At 39.3% G+C, this 22,018-nt stretch overlaps 1 protein-coding gene across 4 annotated transcripts in view; it reads right to left on the bottom strand.

The window, feature by feature from the left end:
* RAD18 (RAD18 E3 ubiquitin protein ligase) overlaps positions 1-22,018 on the bottom strand; it is a 123,877-nt gene that overhangs the window by 5,512 nt on the left and 96,347 nt on the right. For 2 of the 4 annotated variants that reach the window (XM_058563217.1, XM_058563235.1), the window contains one exon: positions 11,127-11,189. The exons of 1 other annotated variant lie outside the window; for it this stretch is intronic. In XM_058563217.1, the coding sequence (XP_058419200.1) occupies positions 11,127-11,189 (63 nt within the window). Of the gene's footprint in view, positions 1-11,126; positions 11,190-13,869; positions 13,905-22,018 lie in introns of those variants that run through there. One more of the 4 variants, XM_058563244.1, reaches the window with a different exon arrangement.

The following is a 22,018-nucleotide window of genomic DNA, read 5'->3' as shown; positions in this document are numbered from 1 at the left end:
CCTTGGCCTCCATGGTTCCTGAGGAGAAATCACTAAATCCCGTGTAAGTGAAGAATCTCTTCTCTCTTGATTTTTTAAAAATTTTCTCTGTCTTTGACAGAGTCCCTTGAGCTTAGATGTGTAGATAAATGTTTTTCATCAAATTTAGGAAGTTTTCAGCCATTATTTCTTTATATATTCTCTCTGCCTCTTTCTCTTCCTCCTCTCATTCTGGGGCTCCCATTATGCATATGTTGGTGTGCTTCATGATGTCCCACAGGTCTCTGAGGCTGTTCATTACTCTTTAGCCTTTTTTCTCTCTGTTCCTCAGACTGAATAATCTCAATTGATCTATCTTCAAATTTGCTGATTCTTTCTTCCACCTGCTCAAATCTGCTGTTGAGCCCCTTAGAGAATTTCTCATTTCAATTATTATACTTTTCAACTCTAACATTTTTTTTTAAATAATAATTTCTATTTCTTTATTGGTATTACCTATTCGGTGAGACCTTGTTCTCATACTTCCCTTTAGTTCTTTGAACATATTCATAACAGCTAATTTAGAGATCTGTCTAGCAGTCCAATGTCTGAGCTTCCTCAGGGACATCTTTATTGGCTGCTTTTTCCCCCTCGTGTACAGGCCATGGTCTCTTGTTTCTTTGTATGTCTCGTATTTTTTGTTGTTGTTGAAAATTGGACATTTTCAACAATATGCTGTGGCAACTCTGGAAATCAGATTCTCCTCCTTCCCTAGGGTTTCTTGATGTTGGTGTCTGCCGTTGTTGTTTAGTGACTTCCTGAACTAATCCTGTAAATGTGTATTCTCTGTTGTGTGTGGCCACTGAAGTGTCTGCTAGGTGAGCCTGGCAGTCAGCTAATGATTGGCTATAAGTTTCTGTAAACACCTGCAACCAATATAACACAGAAGCCCATGGCAAAACCAGTCTTTGCTGAGGGACTCTGTGGGTGTGTCTGTGTGTGTTGGGGCATGGATTCAACACTTGGTTGACAACGCTGCTTTAGCCTCTACTTTCTGCTTGTACAGAGCCTCGTGGTCAGCTAAAGTGAGAGCTTAGGACCTTTCTCAGGTCTTTCCTGAGCATGCACAGAGCCATATGCATGAATGTGACCTTCTAGATTCACAAAAATATGTCAGAGCTGTTCAAATCCCCCATCGAGATCTTATTTTCTAGCTTTTCCTTTTAAGCTTTTTGGTTAGCATATTGTTTGCCCCAGCTGTATCTACCACCTCAGATGGCTGTGAAGTTAATCAATTGTCTCTAATGGTTTTAAACAAACACCTCAGGGGAAAAGGCCTTTAGCACTGGGTGAGCTCCAAGTTAGGTAAAGTAAAGACAGTCTTGCAAGTGGGAGTCTTCCAGGGAACTACCAGACAGGTCAAAGAAGAATTCTCTGGGAAAAGGGCTTTGAAGGAGCTCCAACTCTGTTCTGCCTCCTCTGGGGGTTGCCAGGCTGCTGGTCTCATCACAATTGAGGACTGTTAGCTCCCAAGGCCACTGTGGAGCTGGAAAGAGGGGGATGAGAACAGGGCAAGTCAAATCACCACAAAGCTCACTGTTCTTACCAAGATTCAGCCATTTTTCTTGAATAAATGCTCCTTGAATTGCTGCTGCTTTTGGTTAGTTTTCAGAGTTTTGAAAAAGTCGATTCTGACAAGTTTTGTGAGTTTTGTCATTGCTTTCATGGAGAGAATTTTCAGAGGTCCTTATTTTACCATTTTTCCTGACATCACTCGTTTATCTTTTTTACTTTTATTTTTTCAGCTTTTAACTCATTGTCTTAATATCTCTAAACTTTCACATGTCAAATTTCTCATCTTAGTATTTTATTGCCATTTATTTATTTGGCTTTTTTTTTTTTAATTTTAATGGGATGTTCCCCCTTACATTTAACTTCTATATTACTATTTCTTTGTTCTCTTCCCTCGTTTTTAATTATCTTCTAAAATTTTTACATATTTTTCTCCCATGTTTCCCCTCTTTGATCTGCCTTTGTAATAGCTGGCGACAAGCATGGCTATAACGATAGTGGAAGAAGCAGCCTATACCATAAGCAGGGGTCTGGAGCAAAGTCCCTGGCAAGGATCTCAGTGGTTCTCTCAGAATAATTCTCTAAAACACCGTATCCCTAAAGATGCAGGAACCCTAATAGGATAACCTACCCCATAATTTTTTTCCCTGCATATAACACACTTATTTACTGGAATGCTGAAACTTAATAACATCTCAGAGACATGGCAGGCTTTAAAATCCTTGGTCTTTGCAAGGTATAATCAATCGATTTTTGAGCAAACTTTGCCAATAGCATGCTGTTAGCCAAATAGGGGACATTCCTATGGAACACCATGGTGAGGCATCAGGAAGCATTGACTCTACGAATACAAAAGCCATGCCTAGGAAATCTGGCCATTTATTATCAGCCTGCTTTCAATAAACATTATTTCCAGAATGATTTACCTTCCTTCTTGGTAGGGTCATAGAAAGAACCTCTTGGTGTACGGCTCCCCCTGCCTTACACTGATTACAGACAGGCTGGTCAGAGCATGGACCATTCTAAACAGGGTTGGGTTTTCTGATTATTCATCTTTTTTAAAACACAGGATTAGCTGTTTTCCTGCTGTGAGTACTTTCAATTTTTTAGGCACTGTATGGGGCGAAGGACCCATCCAGAATATTAGCGCATCATCCTGAATAAGGACCAAAACCTAACAAGCACATTACATGGAAGAAAAGTTACAGGCTGGTTTCTCAACATAACAACAAAAAATCTTAAATAAAGTATTAAGAAACCAAGTCTAGAAACATATAAAAGAGTTAATACATCATTCCCAAATTAGGTTTATTTCAGCAATGCAATCTTGATTTAACATGTGAAAAATCAATGTAATTCACCACATTAATAAAATAAAGGAGAAAAATCACATGTTCATCTCAATAGAAAATATAAAAAACTCTTGATAATATTCAATATCCATTCATGTTAAAAACTATAATATAAGGTAAAACATTGAATGTTTTCCCACTAAGATTGGGAATAAGAAAAGAAGACCCGTGTTACCATTTCTATTTAACATTTAAGTAGCAGTCCTAACCAATACAATTAAGCACTAAAGAAAATATAACAGGTATTATGTGGAGATGACATGGCTATAGATGTAGAAAATCCAAAAGAACCTATTTCTTTTAAGTAAATTTATCAAAATTCATGAATGCAGGGTTAATGTAAAAATAATTGGTGTTATATACTAGCAATAAGCAATTAGAAAATGGCTAAACAAAATACCATTTTCAGCAACATAAAAAAAATCAAATATCCAGAAGTAAATTTAACAAAAGATGTATATAACCCCTACACAGAAAAACACAAAAAATTAATAAAAAAATTTTAAGAAGCTAAATGAGTGGATAAATATACCATATTCACAGATTAGAAACCTCAACACAAAAGAGTTTCTAGAAAATAACATAGTAAAATGTCTCTATGACCTTGAGGTAGACAAAATTTCTTACACATCACACAAAATGCATTACCCAGAAAGTAAAAGACTGCTAAACTGGACATTATAATTAAGAATTTCACCATTAAGAGAGTTGGAAGAGGCAACTCATAGAGTGAAAAAAGATGCCTGCAATACACACATTCGACAAAGGACTCATACCCAAAATACACAAAGAACTACGACAAACAAGAAGGATTAATAATCATGACTAAAATTTTAAAAACTAAGAATACCAAGTGCTGATGAAGATAAGGAACTACTGGAACTCCCACTGTTGGGAGTTGAAATTGGTACAACCACTTTGGAAAAATGGTCAGCAGTAGCCACTGGACATATGCACATCCTAAGACCCAGCAATACCACTCCTTAGGTATATACTCAACAGAAACAAAGGCACATGCACCAAAGGACATTCACAATTATGTTCCTAATAGCCTTATTCATAATAGCCAAAAACTCTAAACAAACATATATCTACCAACAGTAAAACAGATAAATAAATGGTGACACATTCATACAATGGAATATCACAGAGCAGTGGTTCTCAAACTTCAGCATGCAGCAGAACATCTGAGGGCTTGTTAAAACACAGATTGCTGGGCCCCATCCCCAGAGTTTCTCATTCAGAATCTGCTTTTCCAGTATGTTCCCAGGTGATGCACTGCTGTTGGTCAGGAGATCACACTTTGAGAACCACTGCCAGAGATAAAGCAATGAAAAGTAACAAACTACTCCTAGACATGACCACAGAAAAATCTCATAAACATAATGTTGTGCCAAAGAAGGACACCCAAGAGTACATACTATATGATTCCATTCACGTGAAGTCTAAAACCAGGCCAAATTAATCCATGGTGATAGAAGTCAGAATAGTGCTTACCTCTGGCGGGGTGACTTTTGACTAGGATGAAGCATGAAGGAGGCTCCTAGAATGCCAGGAATGTTCAACATCAGATCTGGGTGGTGGCTGCACAGGTGTTGTGACAGTCTGTCACCTTGGTAGCCCCCAAAGAACCACACCTCCTGCCTTTGTGCAGTCCCTTCCCCTAGAACCTGGGGCTGGTCCTGTGACTCATTTTCATCAACAGAATGTGGCAGAAGTGATGCAGCACCAGTTTCAGGACAAGTCTTAAGAAGGCCTGAGAGATTTTGTATTTGCACTCTTGGAAGCTGTTATCAGGGTAGGTCCAATCAGGACCATAATAATTTGAACAGAAAAAGTTTAATATAAAGAATTACTAACTGTAACAGAGGACTGGAGTAATGAGGGATTGGCTAGTAAGAAGAAAAGAGAATCCCAAAGAATACAGAAATAGCAGCTAGAAGGACTAACCACTACCTGTAGGGCTGAGATGGTGCACACAAGGAAGAGCCCCTCTCCCTCAGACAGATCCAGATGCCTGGCTGGAGAGCGCACCATTGTGGCTGAGAATGAGTGCTATAGGCAGAGCAATGGGCTGCTGGCCAGTGTGCGCTGTAGGACCAGGCACTGGGGAAGCCATGCTCCTGCAGGAGCCTGGCCAGTGAGCTCACTGCAACCAAGAGGCAAAACCCCTTCTTCTCTCAATGTCTCTCCAGTGCCCTCTACTGATAAAACTTAACATCAGATACCACCTCACGCCCGTTAGAATGGCTATAATCACCAAGACAAAAAACAACAAATGTTGGAGAGGATGTGGAGAAACAGGAACCCTCATACACAGCTGGTGGGAATGCAAATTGGTGCAGCCTCTATGGAAAACGGTATGGAGATTCCTCAAAGAATTAAAAATAGAGATGCCCTATGATCCAGCCATCCCACTACTGGGAATCTATCCAACGCACCTGAAATCAACAATCCAAAGAGGCTTATGCACCCCTATGTTCATTGCAGCATTATTCACCATAGCCAAGAAGTGGAAGCAACCTAAGTGTCCCTCGACTGACGATTGGATTAAGAAAATGTGGTATATATATACAATGGAATACTACTCAGCCATAAAAAAAGACAAAATCGTCCCATTTGCAACAACATGGATGGGCCTGGAGCGTATTATGTTAAGTGAAATAAGCCAGAAAGAGAAAGACAAACACTGTATGATCTCACTCATATGTGGAATATAAACCAACACATGGACAGAGAAAACTGGACTGTGGTTACCCGGGCAGTGGGGGTGGGGGGTGGGCACAAGGGGTGAAGGGAGTCATATATGGGGTGATGGACAAACAAAAATGTACAACCCAAAATTTCACAATGTTAGAAACCATTAAAATATCAATAAAAATCAAAAAAAAAAAAAAAAAAAAAAAAAAAACTTAACATCAGGAGAGCTGGCAAAGGAAAAATATTTAAAGGGCCCAATTCAATTTTCACAGAGCAGGCAAAAAGGATGAATTTGGAGATGAGGCAATGAAGTGATAACCTGCACAGGAGCCCTGTGCCTCCACAGAGGATATCCAGCTATCCTGCTGGGAGGATCACCTGGAGAGACCATGTAGAGAAACAACATGGAGAAGAACAGGCTCCTAGACTACATGGAATGAGAGACGTCCAGACATCTCAGCTGAACGTAGCCTCCAGCCGCCCTGGCAACTGCCTGTATGCTACATAAATGAACATCAGAAGTCTGAGGCCAGCCCAGACTGAAAAATCATAAGCAAATAAAAAGGTTATGGTTTAAGCTCCTAAATTTTAGGGTGATTTGTTACATAGCAATTAAAAACTAAACAGAAAGTCTCTCTGTTTAATTTCTGTTTTGGTTATCTACTGCTACATAACAAACCATTCTCAAACTTAAGAAGCATGAAACAACACAATCATCTATTTGGTCATATTCTAGATCTGGGCAGGGCTTGGAAGAGACAGCTTAACTGGGTCTGGAGGATTCACTTCCAAGAAGGCTCACTTACATGGCTGGCAAGCTGGTGCTGGCTGTTGCCTAGGAGCTCAGCTAGATGGGTCCTCCTCTAATTGTCCTCTCCCCATCCCTAGGTGGGGCATCTCACAGCAGAGAGGCTGAGTTTCAAAAGGAAGGATCCCAAAAGAGAGTGTTCTGAAAGGACAAGCCCCCCCATGCAAACGCTTACCAAGTTTCTTCTCACATCACATGGCCAAGCCCAGAATCAATGTGGGCCTCAAGAGCGTGAACACCAGGAGGTTCACGGCAGGCCACCAGAGTAACCCTAACCCCAGGTGTATTCAGTTGTAAAAATGCATCAAGCTGTACACCTAAGATTTGCCCACTTTAATGTATGTATATTAAACTTCAATAAAGTCTCCCCCTTCCCCAAAGAAAGACAGCCAAATTATTAATAGTCCTCCACTACAAAATACAACAGGCTCGTTAAGTGCATTGCAAATGACTTCTTATGGGGTTAAGATGAAATGCAGACTATCAATAGAGAAAACTATTCTTCCTTTTCTAATTTTATAGAAATATTAGAGAGAGCTATTTCCTAAAATTTTATTTTTAAGGCACTATGAAATAAAGAGTTAAAAAGATTTCCAAGTGGCAATCCTTATCCATTCACAGGTTCTTGAAGCTAAGTAAGCCGTGTCACTAACAGCTAGAATCCACTAGTGAGTGCGTTAATAAACATTGACTGACACATCCATTCACTCATATACTTACTGAGTGCCCACCATGGCCCACCCAGGCACTGTGCTAGGTGCGGGGAGATTCAAGTTCCAACGAACACACCCTCTAGAAAGGGAGTCAGGTGTTAAGCACAAATTGCTGCAGGAGCAGAGTCAGGGGCTTCTGAATGGAGCTGTGAAGAAAGGAATGACAATTCCTATCTAGGTGAAGAAAGAGGAAAAAGCAATTGAGGCAGAAGCAACAGCAAGGTACAAAGGCACAGAGGCAAGGCAGCATGACTCTGAGGCAACTGTGAGTAGCTCAGCTTGGCTGAAACAGGAGTTGTGGGGTGGGGAGGGCAAGGGAATGAAATGCCAAGAGCCAGCAGGTAAGCTGGGGCCGTAACAGGGGGAGCCTTGGATGCTGGGGAGTCCCTGCAGGACTTTAAAGTATGACAGAGAGAACACAATATATTTTAGGTCTCACTGGCATAATGAACTACGATGACTAGAGGTGGAGAGACAGCTGGACAGCTGTTGCAGCAAGCTGGAGAGAAGAACAAAGGGCCTGAAAGAGATATTACAGAGTAATCTACAGTAGTGCTACTCAAAGTGGGGGCCCCAGAAGCAGCATCAGCAACACCTGAGAGTGTATTAAAAATGCAAATGAGGGGCCAGCCTAGTGGTGTAGCAGTTCACAGGCTCCACTTTGGTGGCCCGGGGTTTGTAGTTTCAGATCACGAGCACAGACCTATACACCCTACTCATCAAACCATGCTGTGGCAGCGTCCCACATACAAAATAGAGGAAGACTGGCACAGATGTTAGCTCAGCAACAATTCTCCAGGCCCCACTCCAAATCTACTGAATCAGAATCTCAGAACTGGGTAGAGCCCAATACTGTGTCCTCCAGGTGATTCTGATGTATATTTAAGTCTGGGAACCATTTATCCACAGGACTGTACGAAGGACTGCACGTGAGAGGTAAGAGAGAGTGAAAAGCTGACAATGACTCCTAAGTTTCTGGCTTGAACAGTGGGGCAGACTGTGATACCACCATTCACTGAGAGAAAGGATAGTGGAGGAGAAGCAGGTCTGGAGAGAAGGGACTTAGACTTTCTGAGGCAGGCACATCCTCCCCACATTTTACGTATAGGGAAACTGAAATCCAGAAACATGAAATGACATACCAGGGGCCAGCCTGGTGGCACAAGCAGTTAAGTTTGCATGCTCCGATGTGGCAGCCTGGGGTTCGCCTGTTCGGATCCTGGGCGCGCACCAACGCACTGCGTGGCAAGCCATGCTGTGGTGGCGTCCCATATAAAGTGGAGGAAGATGGGCACGGATGTTAGCCCAGGACCAGTCTTCCTCAGCAAAAACAGGAGGATTGGCAGATGTTAGCTCAGGGCTGATCTTCCTCACCAAAAAAAAAAAAAAAAAAAAAAATGACATACCAGGACCCTACTTCTTCCTAGTTTCATTCTGTTCAATGTAAATATATCTTGTAGCTCAAGACCATCAGATGAACCAATATTTATGGACATAAGAACCCAAGACCAGTCTATAGGAAACAGTTTTCTTTTGCAGCTTATGAAAATACTGCTTCATATGGAGCACTGTGTTGCTAACAGAACTTCTCAATCATTTATGGAATTAGGAGAATGTGTTGGAACTGAAATAGTATGTTCTGGGAGGACTAACATCTCAAATATTCCACTTGTGGTACCACAAAATATGCCTATGAGCTAAGATGGGTATTTGCAGAACTGCCACATTTTGCTGAAAAGTAAAGCTGTGAAGGCTTCTCTGATTCTGCCTCTAAAGCTACATTATGGCTTAAGCTTGTTTAACCTGTTCTATACTCTGCTCAAACCAGGAGACCTGGATTCTGATCCCAGCAGTGCCACTAACTAGCGGTGGACCTTGACCTAGTCAATTTACCTCTCTGGAGTTCAGCTTCCTTCCCTATAAAATAAAGGGATTGGACTAGATGAGCACTTACATCCTCCAGCTTTCACATTTATTATCTCTGAGGATCAAGCAATGGGATTTGCTTTCTAAGTGCTTCCTTACAATAATGACTTTAAGATGTCATCATTATCAAGAAAGGGCTTGGGCTTAGGAATTCTGGGCTACAGCTTGTCCTAGCCATTGGTGTCAGGGATTAGTACAGCATGAACAGGATGATTCCTGGTACAAGAGGACATAGCTAAAGAGTGGCCTCGTCTCCCAGAATTAATGCTAATTAATTTAAATAATGCTAAAATAATGTTTAGGTGAGAGTAATGCAACCAAAATTTCAAACTTTCAAAAAACGCTACTTTTTAAAAAAACCACCAAATATTTCATTGGCTTGATAAACCTACTCATAATGCTTTCTCTGGATGTCACACTTTTCCCTTCTCCCAGTGATTCAGCTATGAAACTACAAAATGTCAGCACAGTGAACCTCTCCTTTGGAAAGACAGTACAGCTTACTAGTCGAAAGAACCGACTTTTGACACATTAGGTTAGAAGTTCAGCTCCATCACTTATTACTTATGGCTAAGGGACTTTGGGATGGAGATCTACCTCTTTCAGCCTCAGAGAGGCTTTGAGAAAGGTGAAGAGGTCAACAGTATCAAATACTGCTAAGAAGTCAAGGGAGATGAGGTCTAAAAAATTTCCTGTGGATTCAGCAACATGGTACTCTTCAATAACTTTAGTGAAAGCTATTTCAGAAGAATGATGGGACTGGCTAAATATGCTGAAGAGTAAGTGGGAGATACGGAAACGGGAACTGCACGTAGAGACCATCCACAGTCACTTAATGACAGGGATATGTTCTGAGAACCGCGTCGTTAGGCAATTTTGTTGTTGTGCGAACATCCTAGAGTGTACTTACACAAACCTAGATGGTACAGCCTACTGCACACCTAGGCTATATGGTACTAGCCTTACGGGACCACCGTCACATATGTGGTCCATTGCTGACTGAAATGTTGTTCACCATGCAGTGCATGATTTAATCAACAAAGGAAGGAGAGATACAACAGTAGTAGCTGCACGATGAGACTGAGAGTGAGGTGTTTTTTGTTGGTTAGTTGGCTGGTTTTAAGTTGGAGAAGATTTGTGCATGCTGAAAACCCAATGAGAAAGACACAGATGAGAGAAAGAGGCTGCCTACACGAGGGAGAAGGGGGAAGGGGGAAAGCAAAGCTCCTGGCAAGAAGGGAGAAATGAGGTAGGAGGAATGAGCCTCAGATAAGAGGAGGGACAGCCCTTTATTATAAAATGAGGGAATTATAAAAGGAGGAATAAAATATGTATAAATACAGCAGATTTCTACATTCAGCACTGGAAAGATGAGGACTCCCATATGACGGCTATGTTCTCTACACTGGAAGAGGAGAGGCCTTCAGCTGAACGTGGAGCCACAGAAAAGAGTTGAGAAGGTTTCAAATAATCTTTGTGAAGAACAGGGCAAAGAAATGATCACAGAAACAGTAAACTGCTAGATAGTTCTGAGGGTCCATTTGAGGTGTGTGATCATGAAATTACAGTGGAACGTGCCCTGTTGTACTACAGATCACTCCTGTAGGTGGAGATTAATGAAAATATAATATCCTTTTGCATCATTCCTTTCCTCCTTACCTACCAGTGGAACCTGGAACAGGTCCCCTCCAACATTCTCATTCCCTGGAATCATTCAAAAGTGTTACAGGAGAAGGAGTAAAACTGCATTTTTCCACACTAAATATGTTTTATGACTGGGAACATCTAGGAAAGGATTAAAAGTTTTCTAAAGATTCGAAGCCAGTGCTCAAGCCCAAACTATTAATTGCCCTATTGGAATAATTTACCTTTACAAAAACAATTTCTGACAAGTAACCAGAGTTATTATACCAGGATTCCCTTTCTAAGCAGAAATATACAGAAACAAGTAGTAAATGGAAATCTCTACCTTGACGTGTGTGAATTATTATTCTTAAATCAGAAAGCACAAATATTCTGTTCTTTGAAAATCAACTGTATAGAATTATGATTTCTCAGGTCAAAGTACATGCTTATTTCTTGATTATGAGAACTCACTTATGTGATGCTTCCCAGGCTTCCTCTTCTTCTAGAAGATCTCTTATGATGTCTGAACTGGAACTAAAAGGATATGTACATCAATATTGCTAGACAATAAAAAGACTGTATTGTTCCATTTATATAAAATTCTAGAAAACACAACCCAATCTATAGTGACAGAAAGCAAACCAGCAGACCAGTGGCTACCCACAGGGAGCAAGGGGTGGACAAGGAGGGATTACAAAGTGGCACAAGGAAACTTTGGGAGTGATGGAAAGGTTCATCATCTTGATTGTGGGGATGGTTTTATAGATGTATACATATGTCAAAACTCATCAAACTGTGTGCTTTAAATATGTGCAGTTTATTATACATCAATTTCAATAAAGCTGTAAAAAAAAAAAGCTTAATAAATTAGCAATAATAATGAAAAAAATCACTAAAGTTTAAATAAATCCCTCAACATAAAACCTGGATTCAAATGGAATAGTCATGAGTCTTTTCAACTTCCTATAGCGACCAAAGACCAACTCATGTTTTAAAAATTGCCTTCTAGTAATGAGATTCACAAGAGATATTAAATTCCTAAGTGGCTTTTAGTCCCTCTGTAACCAAAGTAAAGCATAATTTAATTAATTTGAATGTGTTAATAATGAAATTTGTTATAAGGCTTAAAGCGCTGTGTAATCTTCAGCCTATCTGTGCAGGACTGCAGGGTAAATAAGGTTACAGAGAGCATGTACTATTTCTTTAAAAGAAAAAACTATTTTAAGGCTTTTAGCATCTTGTTCTTTCCCAAATAAGTAACTTTTTAAAAAGAAGATGTACACCAATATCAAAAAAGCATTTCTTTAGACACCCAAGACAGAATGTCATGGGCATCGCAGGGGACAACTCAGAAATAGTCGTCTCTACCCCCGGGTGGAGAGGCTAAAACAAAGGAATAACTCTCTCTCAGGTGAGAAACAACAGGTTTAAAATGTTAGTGCCAATCATATTTCTAATCATATACTGATAACAAAAGTTAAAAAATTATAAAGATTTAAAGTGCCAATGAATTATTCTCAACCAATTATGGCAACTCACTTTGAAGCAACATTTGCGTATGATGCCTGAACAAAAAAGGCAATAACAGTCAATAAATACTGTTCTGCACAAATGTTTTATTCAAGGAATTTTGCCCCATATCCCCAAGACTCTCAGGGAGCTACAGTTAGGACACCCTCTGATATGGTTCACGTGTGTAACAGCCTGTGGGTGGGGATTCCATCCACACGGCAGGCATAGTGACCCCCCGATACAGCTAGCACAGGGGTTCTCAGGCGTTCCGGGACAAGAATCCTCATATGGTAGTAGCAATACTTTTCCCATTTGTGGCTTGAGAAAATACATAATAATAATGAAGTATTATAAATTTTTTTAATAATTTTTTGTTTATTGCAGTAACATTGGTTTATAACACTGTATAAATTTCAGGTGTACATCATTATACTTCTATTTCTGCATAGATTACATCATGTTCACCACCAAAATACTAATTACAACCCATGACCACACACATGTACCGAATTATCCCTTTCACCCTCCGCCCTCCCCCCTTCCCCTCTGGTAAGCACCAATCCAATCTCTGTCCCTATGTGTTTGTTTATTGTTGTTATTATCTACTACCTAATGAAGGAAATCATACGGTATTTGACCTTCTCCCTCTGACTTATTTCACTTTGCATTATACCCTCAATGTCCATCCATGTTGTCACAAATGGCTGGATTTCATCGTTTCTTATGGCTGAGTAGTATTCTATCGTGTATACATACCACATCTTCTTTATCCATTTGTCCCTTGATGGGCACTTAGGTTGCTTCCAAGTCTTGGCTATTGTGAATAATGCTGCAATGAACACAGGGGTGCATGTACCTTTAGAAATTGGTGTTTTCAAGTTCTTTGGATAAATACCCAACAGTGGAATAGCTGGATCATATGGTAGTTCTATCCTTGATTTTTTGAGGAATCTCCATACTGTTTTCCATAGTGGCTGCACCAGTTTGCACTCCCACCAGCAGTGTAGGAGAGTTCCCTTCTCTCCACATCCTCTCCAACACATGTTGTTTCCTGTCTTGTTAATTATAGCCATTCTGATGGGCGTGAGGTGATATCTCATTGTAGTTTTGATTTGCATTTCCCTGATAGTGATTTTGAACATCTTTTCATGTGTCTGTTGGCCATCTGTATATCTTCTTTGGAGAAATGTCTGTTCAGGTCTTTTGCTCATTTTTCAATTGGGTTGGTAGTTTTTTTGTCGTTGAGACGCATGAGTTCTTTATATATTTTGGAGATTAAGCCCTTATCAGATGTATGGTTTGCAAATATCTTCTCCCAATTGTTAGGTTGTCTTTTCGTTTTGTTGATGGTTTCCGTTACTGTGCAGAAGCTTTTTAGTTTGATGTAGTCCCATTTGTTTATTTTTTCTATTGTTTCTCTTGCCCGGTCAGACATGGTGTTTGAAAAGATGTTGCTAAGACTGATGTCGAAGAGCGTACCGCGTATGTTTTCTTCTAGAAGTTTCACAGTTTCAGGTCTTACATTCAAGTCTTTAATCCATTTGCAGTTAATTTTTGTGTATGGTGTAAGGTAAGGGTCTACTTTCATTTTTTTGCACGTGGCTATCCAGTTTTCCCAACACCATTTGTTGAAGAGACTTTCTTTTCCCCGTTGTATGTTCTTGGCTCCTTTGTCAAAGATTAGCTGTCCCTAGATGTGTGCGTTTATTTCTGGGCTTTCGATTCTATTCTATTGATCTGTGTGAAGTATTATAAATTTAGTAATACTTTTAGTTTATACTTTATTCATTATAGCAACACACGCACACATTTAAAAAACAGTAGTACGTGTATTTGTGAGACACTCTTTATTACGTCTACAGAGAATTCTTGATGTGCTTGTGTTTTTGCAGACCCACTGCAATCCTTCCTTCAGACCCCTGTGTTGGGAACCACTGATTTGGCCTGGCAGCATACCTAAGCACCTACCACTCTCTTACAGGGAGGTTGACCCCCTGCTCAAATGCAAGTGCCCCTGAAAATAACACATTAATTTATCGTCAGTCATCTTCAGCTTACTGTAAACTGGCTTATAACAAGCTTTCCCATTAAACAGCTAGCTAAATGTGCTTTTTACTAGGAGGGAAGAGGGGAAAGCAGAGGGCCCTTAAGGAGAGCCAAGACAGATCTCACCAACGTTATTATTTTCCTAAGACACAGACACACACAGCCACTTGCTAGGGATGGCCTTAGACCCACTGCCACCCCATTCCCACAGAAGTGGTTCTAAACTTTTACGTTCACAAGATCCCAACTTTTGTTATTCCTTACTTTGGCGATAACTACTCCAACTTTATAAAGAAAACTGAAGCTGTTTTAATGTAACTTTTTCATTCCCTTTTCTCTACTCCAAGTTATATGGATACCACCATCCATTCTTCTTACGTGGATAGAAGCAGGGCAGTATTTCTTAACCTTTTTTCATTATTGTCCCTCCCCAAGAAGCCATTTTAGACTTTTTTCCCCTAACTGCCCCTCCATGAAATTTTAATACCACAAATATAATGTATATCTGTTTATGTATTGTGTATATATACATATATGTGCTTTATACATAAAGAGAGTAAGGTTTTTTGGCCACCCCCATCCCCAAGAACTAATTTCTACCTGCTAGGGAGCAAAACTGCTCCTACTGAGAACATATGAGCTAGCAGGATGGGGGTTAGGGGGTGGTCGTGTGGCTCTGGGTCCTGGTAGGTGACACATAGCTAGAAAAATAGTAAAGTCAGCTTCTTGCTGACACTCTCCAACACACATACACAATTTTTTTTTAAAGAGGAAGGTTGCAAAGCATCCCTACTATTCCAGCTGAGTAAGCAGGACGGCCAGGCCTGTCAACTAACCTAGTAGTCTGTGATCAATTTATCTAGCAGCTTTCAAATCACCAGTACAGATCACTGATTTGTTAAAGGAAAATATTTGCGGTACATTAATGACATAAACTTAAGAGGTTTTTGCTATGCTACCTCTGTGAAAACAGATGGTAGAGGAGGCTTACAAAAAGCGTATCTCAAAAGTTGCCTGCAATCTCCTCTTTCTCTGCAACTTCAATACCACTGACCAGCAAGACTGCACAGCTCCCCGATTTCCCTCAATTCTCATCGCCTTTCTTTCTATTTCAGCTCAGTCACTACCTGAATAAGCAAATCACTAAACTGAATGATACAAAAGTTTGGGAGGTTTGCAGTTTACCTAAAATGAAGTTGCAGGATTATCTGCTATATCTCCTGCTCCAATTCTAGTGACCATTGAGAAACTGAGAGTTGATACTAACACCATTAAAATACCAGACAGAACTGTTCATTCCTTTTTAAAGTAACGTACTTCCTACATTCTACCCAAAAGCCACATTCCTGAAATTAAACATACAGTTTCACAAACAGGATTTTACAAAGAGACTACTGGCCATAACAATCAGTGTTACTAAAATTATCACTCCCAGATCTCTTCCTTGTGGATACAAGTTAACTGTTATTTTTGAAGTCTCAGTCATTTTAATATGCCTTGGAGATAAAAATTCCTTTAACTTACTTTCAAGACACCTAAAAAATCTTCCAAAGAAAAAGATAAATTACTCATACTAGTATACCCAGGGTCAGAGCACGCACAAGCCTACAGAGCTCAAGCTTTTAAGTCTTGGACAAGGAACTTTTTCAGAGCAAACTTTAGCTTCTCTACTATTTGGGTTTGGAACATTCTGGTAGACCATGCTTTTGAGAACCTGGAGGAATATGAGGTCTGGTACAGGAAAGCTATAGCTCCCTACGGAAGGGTGTTCAAATTGTGCTCTCTGAAGTCTCCTTCAGTCCAGGCTAGAGTGGATAGTATTACATAGATTAAATACAGGTGAGAAAGATTCATACACAAAAAATATGAATCTTGAATTCTATGGAATTCCCAACCTCTGTTCAGGAAGATTTTTTTAGTAGGTCTATTGAGAACACCCACACTTAATTTTTCATACTATTTAGACTTTATTTTCAGCTCAAACTTTCAGAAGCATAAGCTAAACCGTTTTTTGTTGGTTAAGTCTTTGACCTAGTTGGTCTTCCTATAATATTTTACTCTTGTCATTCTCTGACCAAAAGTAGTAGCACAATATCTTATCAGGCAAAGGAAAACACTATCTTTGCATATTTCTTTGGAGGCATCTTATTTCATTCTACTAGACAAGATTTTACCACCAAAGCTGGAAAGTAACATGCCAAATTCCTCTGGCAAAGGCATGACTGGTGATACTACTCAGAGGAAAAATCACAGATTTTAGTGTCAGACAAAGTTAAGGTTTCAGTCCTGTTTCTGTCACTTACTGTGTAACCTTGGGCAAATTACTTAATCTTTCCACATCACAGCAGCCTCATCTATAAAGTCAGGATAATAACACACGTAGTTCACAGGGATATTTTTAAGATTAATCAATAGAACTCAGAGAATGTTTAACACAGAGTTTGGCACACAGTACGTGTTCAATAAATTTCGGTTCCATTTCCATAACAGATCTGGGTCTGAGTTACTTGAATAATTGCCTCAGCACTATGCTTCAATTTGCCTTAGGGAACCTCATCACTATGTGCTCTATTTTAATCTTTGATTTCCACTGTTTCTATGACACCAGGTGCAAATTCATCAGAACTTGATATTTATCCAGTATGACAAGTACACAGGGTACTGTGGGGTGGGAAAAATGCAAACATCTGCTAGAAAAATCCTGTGGACTAAAGATTACTTACAAGCGGAATTTTTCTATTATCTAGTAGTTATTCCCCCCCACCCTGAATCTCTTCTCATAATTGTGGCATTAATTTGAACATAGTTGACAATATTCAACTTCAAAAAAAAAAAAAAACTCCTTAAGGACAGGAAACTGTAGGATTGATGGAGAGCACACAATGCCCACCAGACAACGGTACTTAAATAAATGCTGCCAGCTGCCACGAATCCTTCCTCAAACCTCCTTTTTAGTAACTTGTTCTGCAGGGTAAGCAAAAGCTTATATGCCAAACATTTTGGCAATAGGTTAACAATAACATATTAGAATAGTAAACATCCTCGCTTCAAAAAAAAAATCACTCCATGATGACAATGACAATGAAAAATTATCATTTTGTGAACAACTACTTCTAAAAATCATTGTGATAATTAGTTTACATACATTAGTTTTACTTCATATAAGCACCCTAAGTTTTACCCTCATTTGATAGATGGACAAAAGCTCAGAGAAATTAAAGTAAGCAAAAAAAAAAAACCAGGGAAGTGAGTGCAAAGCTCTCGTCTTCTTTCTACTACACCATGCTGCTTCAACTAGTGGTAGCAGAAAAATAAAATGCTATTAATCCACAAGAGTTAAGACTACCACCTCCTCCTACGTATTCTTCAATAAGGTTTTTATCAGACAACTGTCAACAAGGTTCATGGATAAAGCAAGGCTAAGAGTTTCACTGCTCTCCACTAGATCTAGAAAAAGATAAAATGAAAAAAGCTTCAGATACGAGACCAAGACAATACCACAAAGAACTTGTTCATCAAGTAATCCATGCTAAATCCTTAAAAAGAGATGAAACCAAAAAATAACGAAGTTTATATTCTATTTACAAAGCATTCACCATATATGATCATCCCATTTGCTTTTTAGAATCACCAAGGGAGATTAGCAGGGCAAAAAAACCTATCATTCCATTTTATCAAAGAGGAAACTGAAGCCCAGGGAAATTACTGCAACAATCTACCATGTGCCAGGCACCCTTCTAGAGGCACAAAGCCGTGGCTGAGCTGAACTCCCGCAATGGAACAAAGACCGACTGCTAGGTATGGGAATCTCATGGACACATTTAAATTTCAAGGACTTGATGTCATAGTGTCTTAGGTGAAGATACATTCCCCCAGAACAATGTCCCATTCATCCAAAGGACAGTAGATCTCATGTACCATCCAGTTTAAGCTCTTTTGAAAATGCAAAAGATGTGGAAGAACTGTTCCCACATTCCCACATTTTCTTTAGAAACTTGCAACAAAACAAAATTCATCACCCGAAACAAGATGAACCATTTAGCTTTCAGGGGTATTCTGAAGTCTATAAATGTCCCCAGAAAAAAGGCTAACATAAAATACAAAACAATAATGTTTATTAGTAGGAAAAGATTTTGTGGCAACATTAAATTCATTAAATGTCACATTCTTAACAGTTAAAAAATCAAATGTAATATGTCAACATTCCAAAAGCAATTAGAAAGATTTTAAAAAATAACAAAGCTATTATTGTATGAATACTGAATTAGAGTAAAATACAACTTAGGTTACTATTCAGTTACTTTGATAATGTTTTCTTTAGATATTGCTTTCTCTTAATTTGACTAGAAACATAAACACTTATTCAACAATTTTTCTAATAATCCCAATGCCTTCAAATTACAAAATCCCATTAATATATTTTTCTTAACTTACTGTCTGCATCACCAAACTTCATTAACCAATTTATAATGATATTGATGACGATAATGATAATTTCCAAAACTTTATTTTGAAGTATCCATTCTTTTTTTAAAAGTAGACTAATATATTTACATGGTTCAAAATCAAGATGACATAAAAAAGATGGACACTGAGAAGTCTCATTTCCTCTTTCGTCCCCAGCAAACTCATTCCCCCTTGTCTTCAACATGTAACCACTTATCAGTTTGTTGGTTATTCTTCTGGTGTTTTTTTATGCAAAATCAAACAAGTATAAGTATACACCATTTCTTCCCCTTTTAGAAAAAAAACAGAATGCTATCTATGCTGTTCTGAATTTTGGTCTTTTCACTTATAAACATATCTTGGAAATCTCTCCATTAACAGCATATAGAGATTTTCCTTTTTTAACAGTCACACAGTATTTCACTGTGTGATGTACAGTAGTTAAATCAACCAGCCCCAATGATGAGTATTTGAGTAGTTTCAAGTCTTTTATCATTATAAACAATGACTCGATGAATAACCCTGTTTATATAGGTCATTTTGTATGTGTGCAGGTATATCTGTAGGACAAATTCATTGGAATACTGGGTAAAACGTAAAACAATAGTACTTTTGGTTGATCTCATCAGATTCCTCTCCTTAGGGATTGTATTATGTAGCACTCCAAACAATAATAAATGAGAGCATCTGTTCCCCCACAGCCTTACGGCAGAGTATATTAGCAAAGATTAAGATTTTTGCCAACCTAACAAGTGAGAAATGAATTGAATTTGCATTTCTCTTTCAGCAAACTGTCTGTTCATGATTTTTGCACATTTTTCTATTGGGTCTGTGGGTCCCTTCCTTCTCAGTCTCTAGGTGCTCAAAGAGTATCTATTATTGAATGTTTCTAAAATGGTTCTATTAAACCCCTATAAATGTTCAGAAAACGTATTAGCACGTCTTCTTTCATTGTCAAAAACATTCCTACTAAGTTATATCTGAAAGTTAAACATTCTTTTTTTAAAGCAACATATTTGAAATTTTTCTCAGTTGATAAGAATTCCAAAGCAAGCATCTATTACATTTATCTTAGTTTAAATTTCAGCTGCAATTCAAAATCAATTTGTTTGAGTCCTTCTAGTAACCCACACTATCCTCTGTAACCAACGCAGGAACCCTGGCTAACTCCAATTAACTACATACTCTGAGCTGTACACAAGCAACTAAACATGGTGAAATAAAAAACGTATCTATTGATCTGACTTTGTTGACTAATCCCATTTAAAATTCTTGACCACGAATCTCAAAGGGGCAATCCTCACTACTAGGCAACCCTCCGATACTTACCTGGCATGTTCTGTTTCCCACTCTCAAAAAGACTCATACCTTCTCAAATCGCCTACCCACCATCCTAGCCCCACTCTCAGCAGATGAACCTGCCTTACCTACACTAAGAAAATAAAAGTGGGGCCGGCCTGGTGGCGCAAGCGGTTAAGTGCGAGCGCTCTGCTGCGGCGGCCGGGGTTCGTTGGTTTGCATTCCGGGCGCGCACCAACGCATTGCTTGGCAAGCCATGCTGTGCCGGTGTCCCATATAAAGTGGAGGAAGATGGGCACGGATGTTAGCCCAGGGCCAGTCTTCCTCAGCAAAAAAAGAGGAGGATTGGCAGATGTTAGCACAGGGCTGATCTTCCTCACACACACACACAAAAAAGACAAGAAGAAAGAAAAGAAAAGCAATCAGGCAGAACTTGATGATCTCCCCCTGCACATGTAGCTATATCCTTTGTCTTCCTTGCTCTTACTATGGACAAATCAACTCTGCTCTTAGCAAAGGCCAACCTTTCCATTTCATCTCACTGCCTTGTCAAGACTTCACTCATTCAATTAGCTCTCCACCCCTGATCAGTTTCCCCTTCTCTACCGCATCATCCCCATCTAATTCCTCCCTTAACCCCATATTCCTCCAGATAGTCCTAATCTCTACCATCCTTCATAGCAAGTTACTGCGAGTTGTCAGTAGTTGCTATCTCTCTTTGCTTCCCTAAGATTTTCCCCTCAACCCACACTAATCAGTCTTCTACCCAAAACCCACCCACTTGAGACTACACTTGCTAAGACCTTTATGTTGCCAAAAAGTCCACAGTCCCTTTTCTAATCTTATCTCATTTGACCTCTCAATCTGTTTTCTTCTGTTAGCTTTCATGATATTGCAATGTCTTGGTTTTCCTCATCCCCCACTGGCTTATTCTTCCTCCATCTCTTCTGCTCAGTCTCTTCTTTCTAAATGTTTCCTCTTTCTAAATGTTGGAGTAAGAGAAGGTTTGGTCCTGGATGCCTTTTTCTTGTTCTACAGTCCTGTGCTACATGTCTCAGCCAACACCATGCCTTTAATGCATGTGTCTAGTCCTGATTTCTCCCCTTATCTCCACCTCTTTGTCTGATATCTTTACTTGGTTCTCTTATAGGCTCCAAACAAAACAGCTGATTACCAAAATGACCCACCTCCCAGCTCCTGGCCAAATTTTCTACTGCCCTTCTCAAATTTCCCCATCTTACTTAGTAAACAGCACCACCATTCACCCAGTTGGCAAAGCCAAAAATTTAGCATTCATCCTTGATGCTGAGCTTTTCCTTGCTCACCATCTGCAAACCATCTGCAAGTTCTGCCAATCCTACCTCCAAAATATATCCCCAATCCCACCCATTTCTATCTTCACTATTATTATTCTGATCCACTCTGCCAAAAACCCTGGAATGGATTGCTACAAAAGCCTAACTGGTCTCCCTGCTTCCACTCTTGCTTTACCTCTAGGCACCCATCCATTCTTCACAGCATCTGGAGTCATCCTTTTAAAACATACAAACCAGACCATATCAGATCAGATCAATATTGATAGTCAGTTGGTCCCCAAATTGATCTATAGATTCAATGTAATCAACCAAAATTCCAGCAGATCTTTTTTTTTTTTTTTTTAGCAATTGACAAGTTGATTTTAAAGTATATAAGGAGATGCAAAGGACCTAGAATAGCCAAAGCAATTTTGAAGCCCATGACAGGCAACTCTGGCCTCCAGCATCTTTTCTTTATGATGCACAAATACTATCATTTTCTATGTGCCAAGGAAAAGAGTTAGGAAACACTGTATTAAAGAGAGAAGTATACCTTTTAGGTCGATAACTTTAAATCCTTATAAAAGTGAAGAAAGTATGTGTTGCTTTTTTAAGGAAGAGAAATAAAAGAACATTAGGTTAATTCCAAACATTAGAGTCCTCTTGGTTCTCTGGAAAAATTCAATTTCAAAATATAATTAAACATTTGTGCTTATGTTTAACTTATAAACTTAAGAAACAAAAGAGGACACCAACTCTGAGAGT

Source organism: Diceros bicornis, chromosome 2, assembly GCF_020826845.1.
Source record: "Diceros bicornis minor isolate mBicDic1 chromosome 2, mDicBic1.mat.cur, whole genome shotgun sequence".
NCBI classification, from domain to species: Eukaryota; Metazoa; Chordata; class Mammalia; order Perissodactyla; family Rhinocerotidae; genus Diceros; species Diceros bicornis.
The sequence above is the reverse complement of the archived record's forward strand: the minus strand, read 5'-3'. Positions and strand labels throughout refer to the sequence as shown.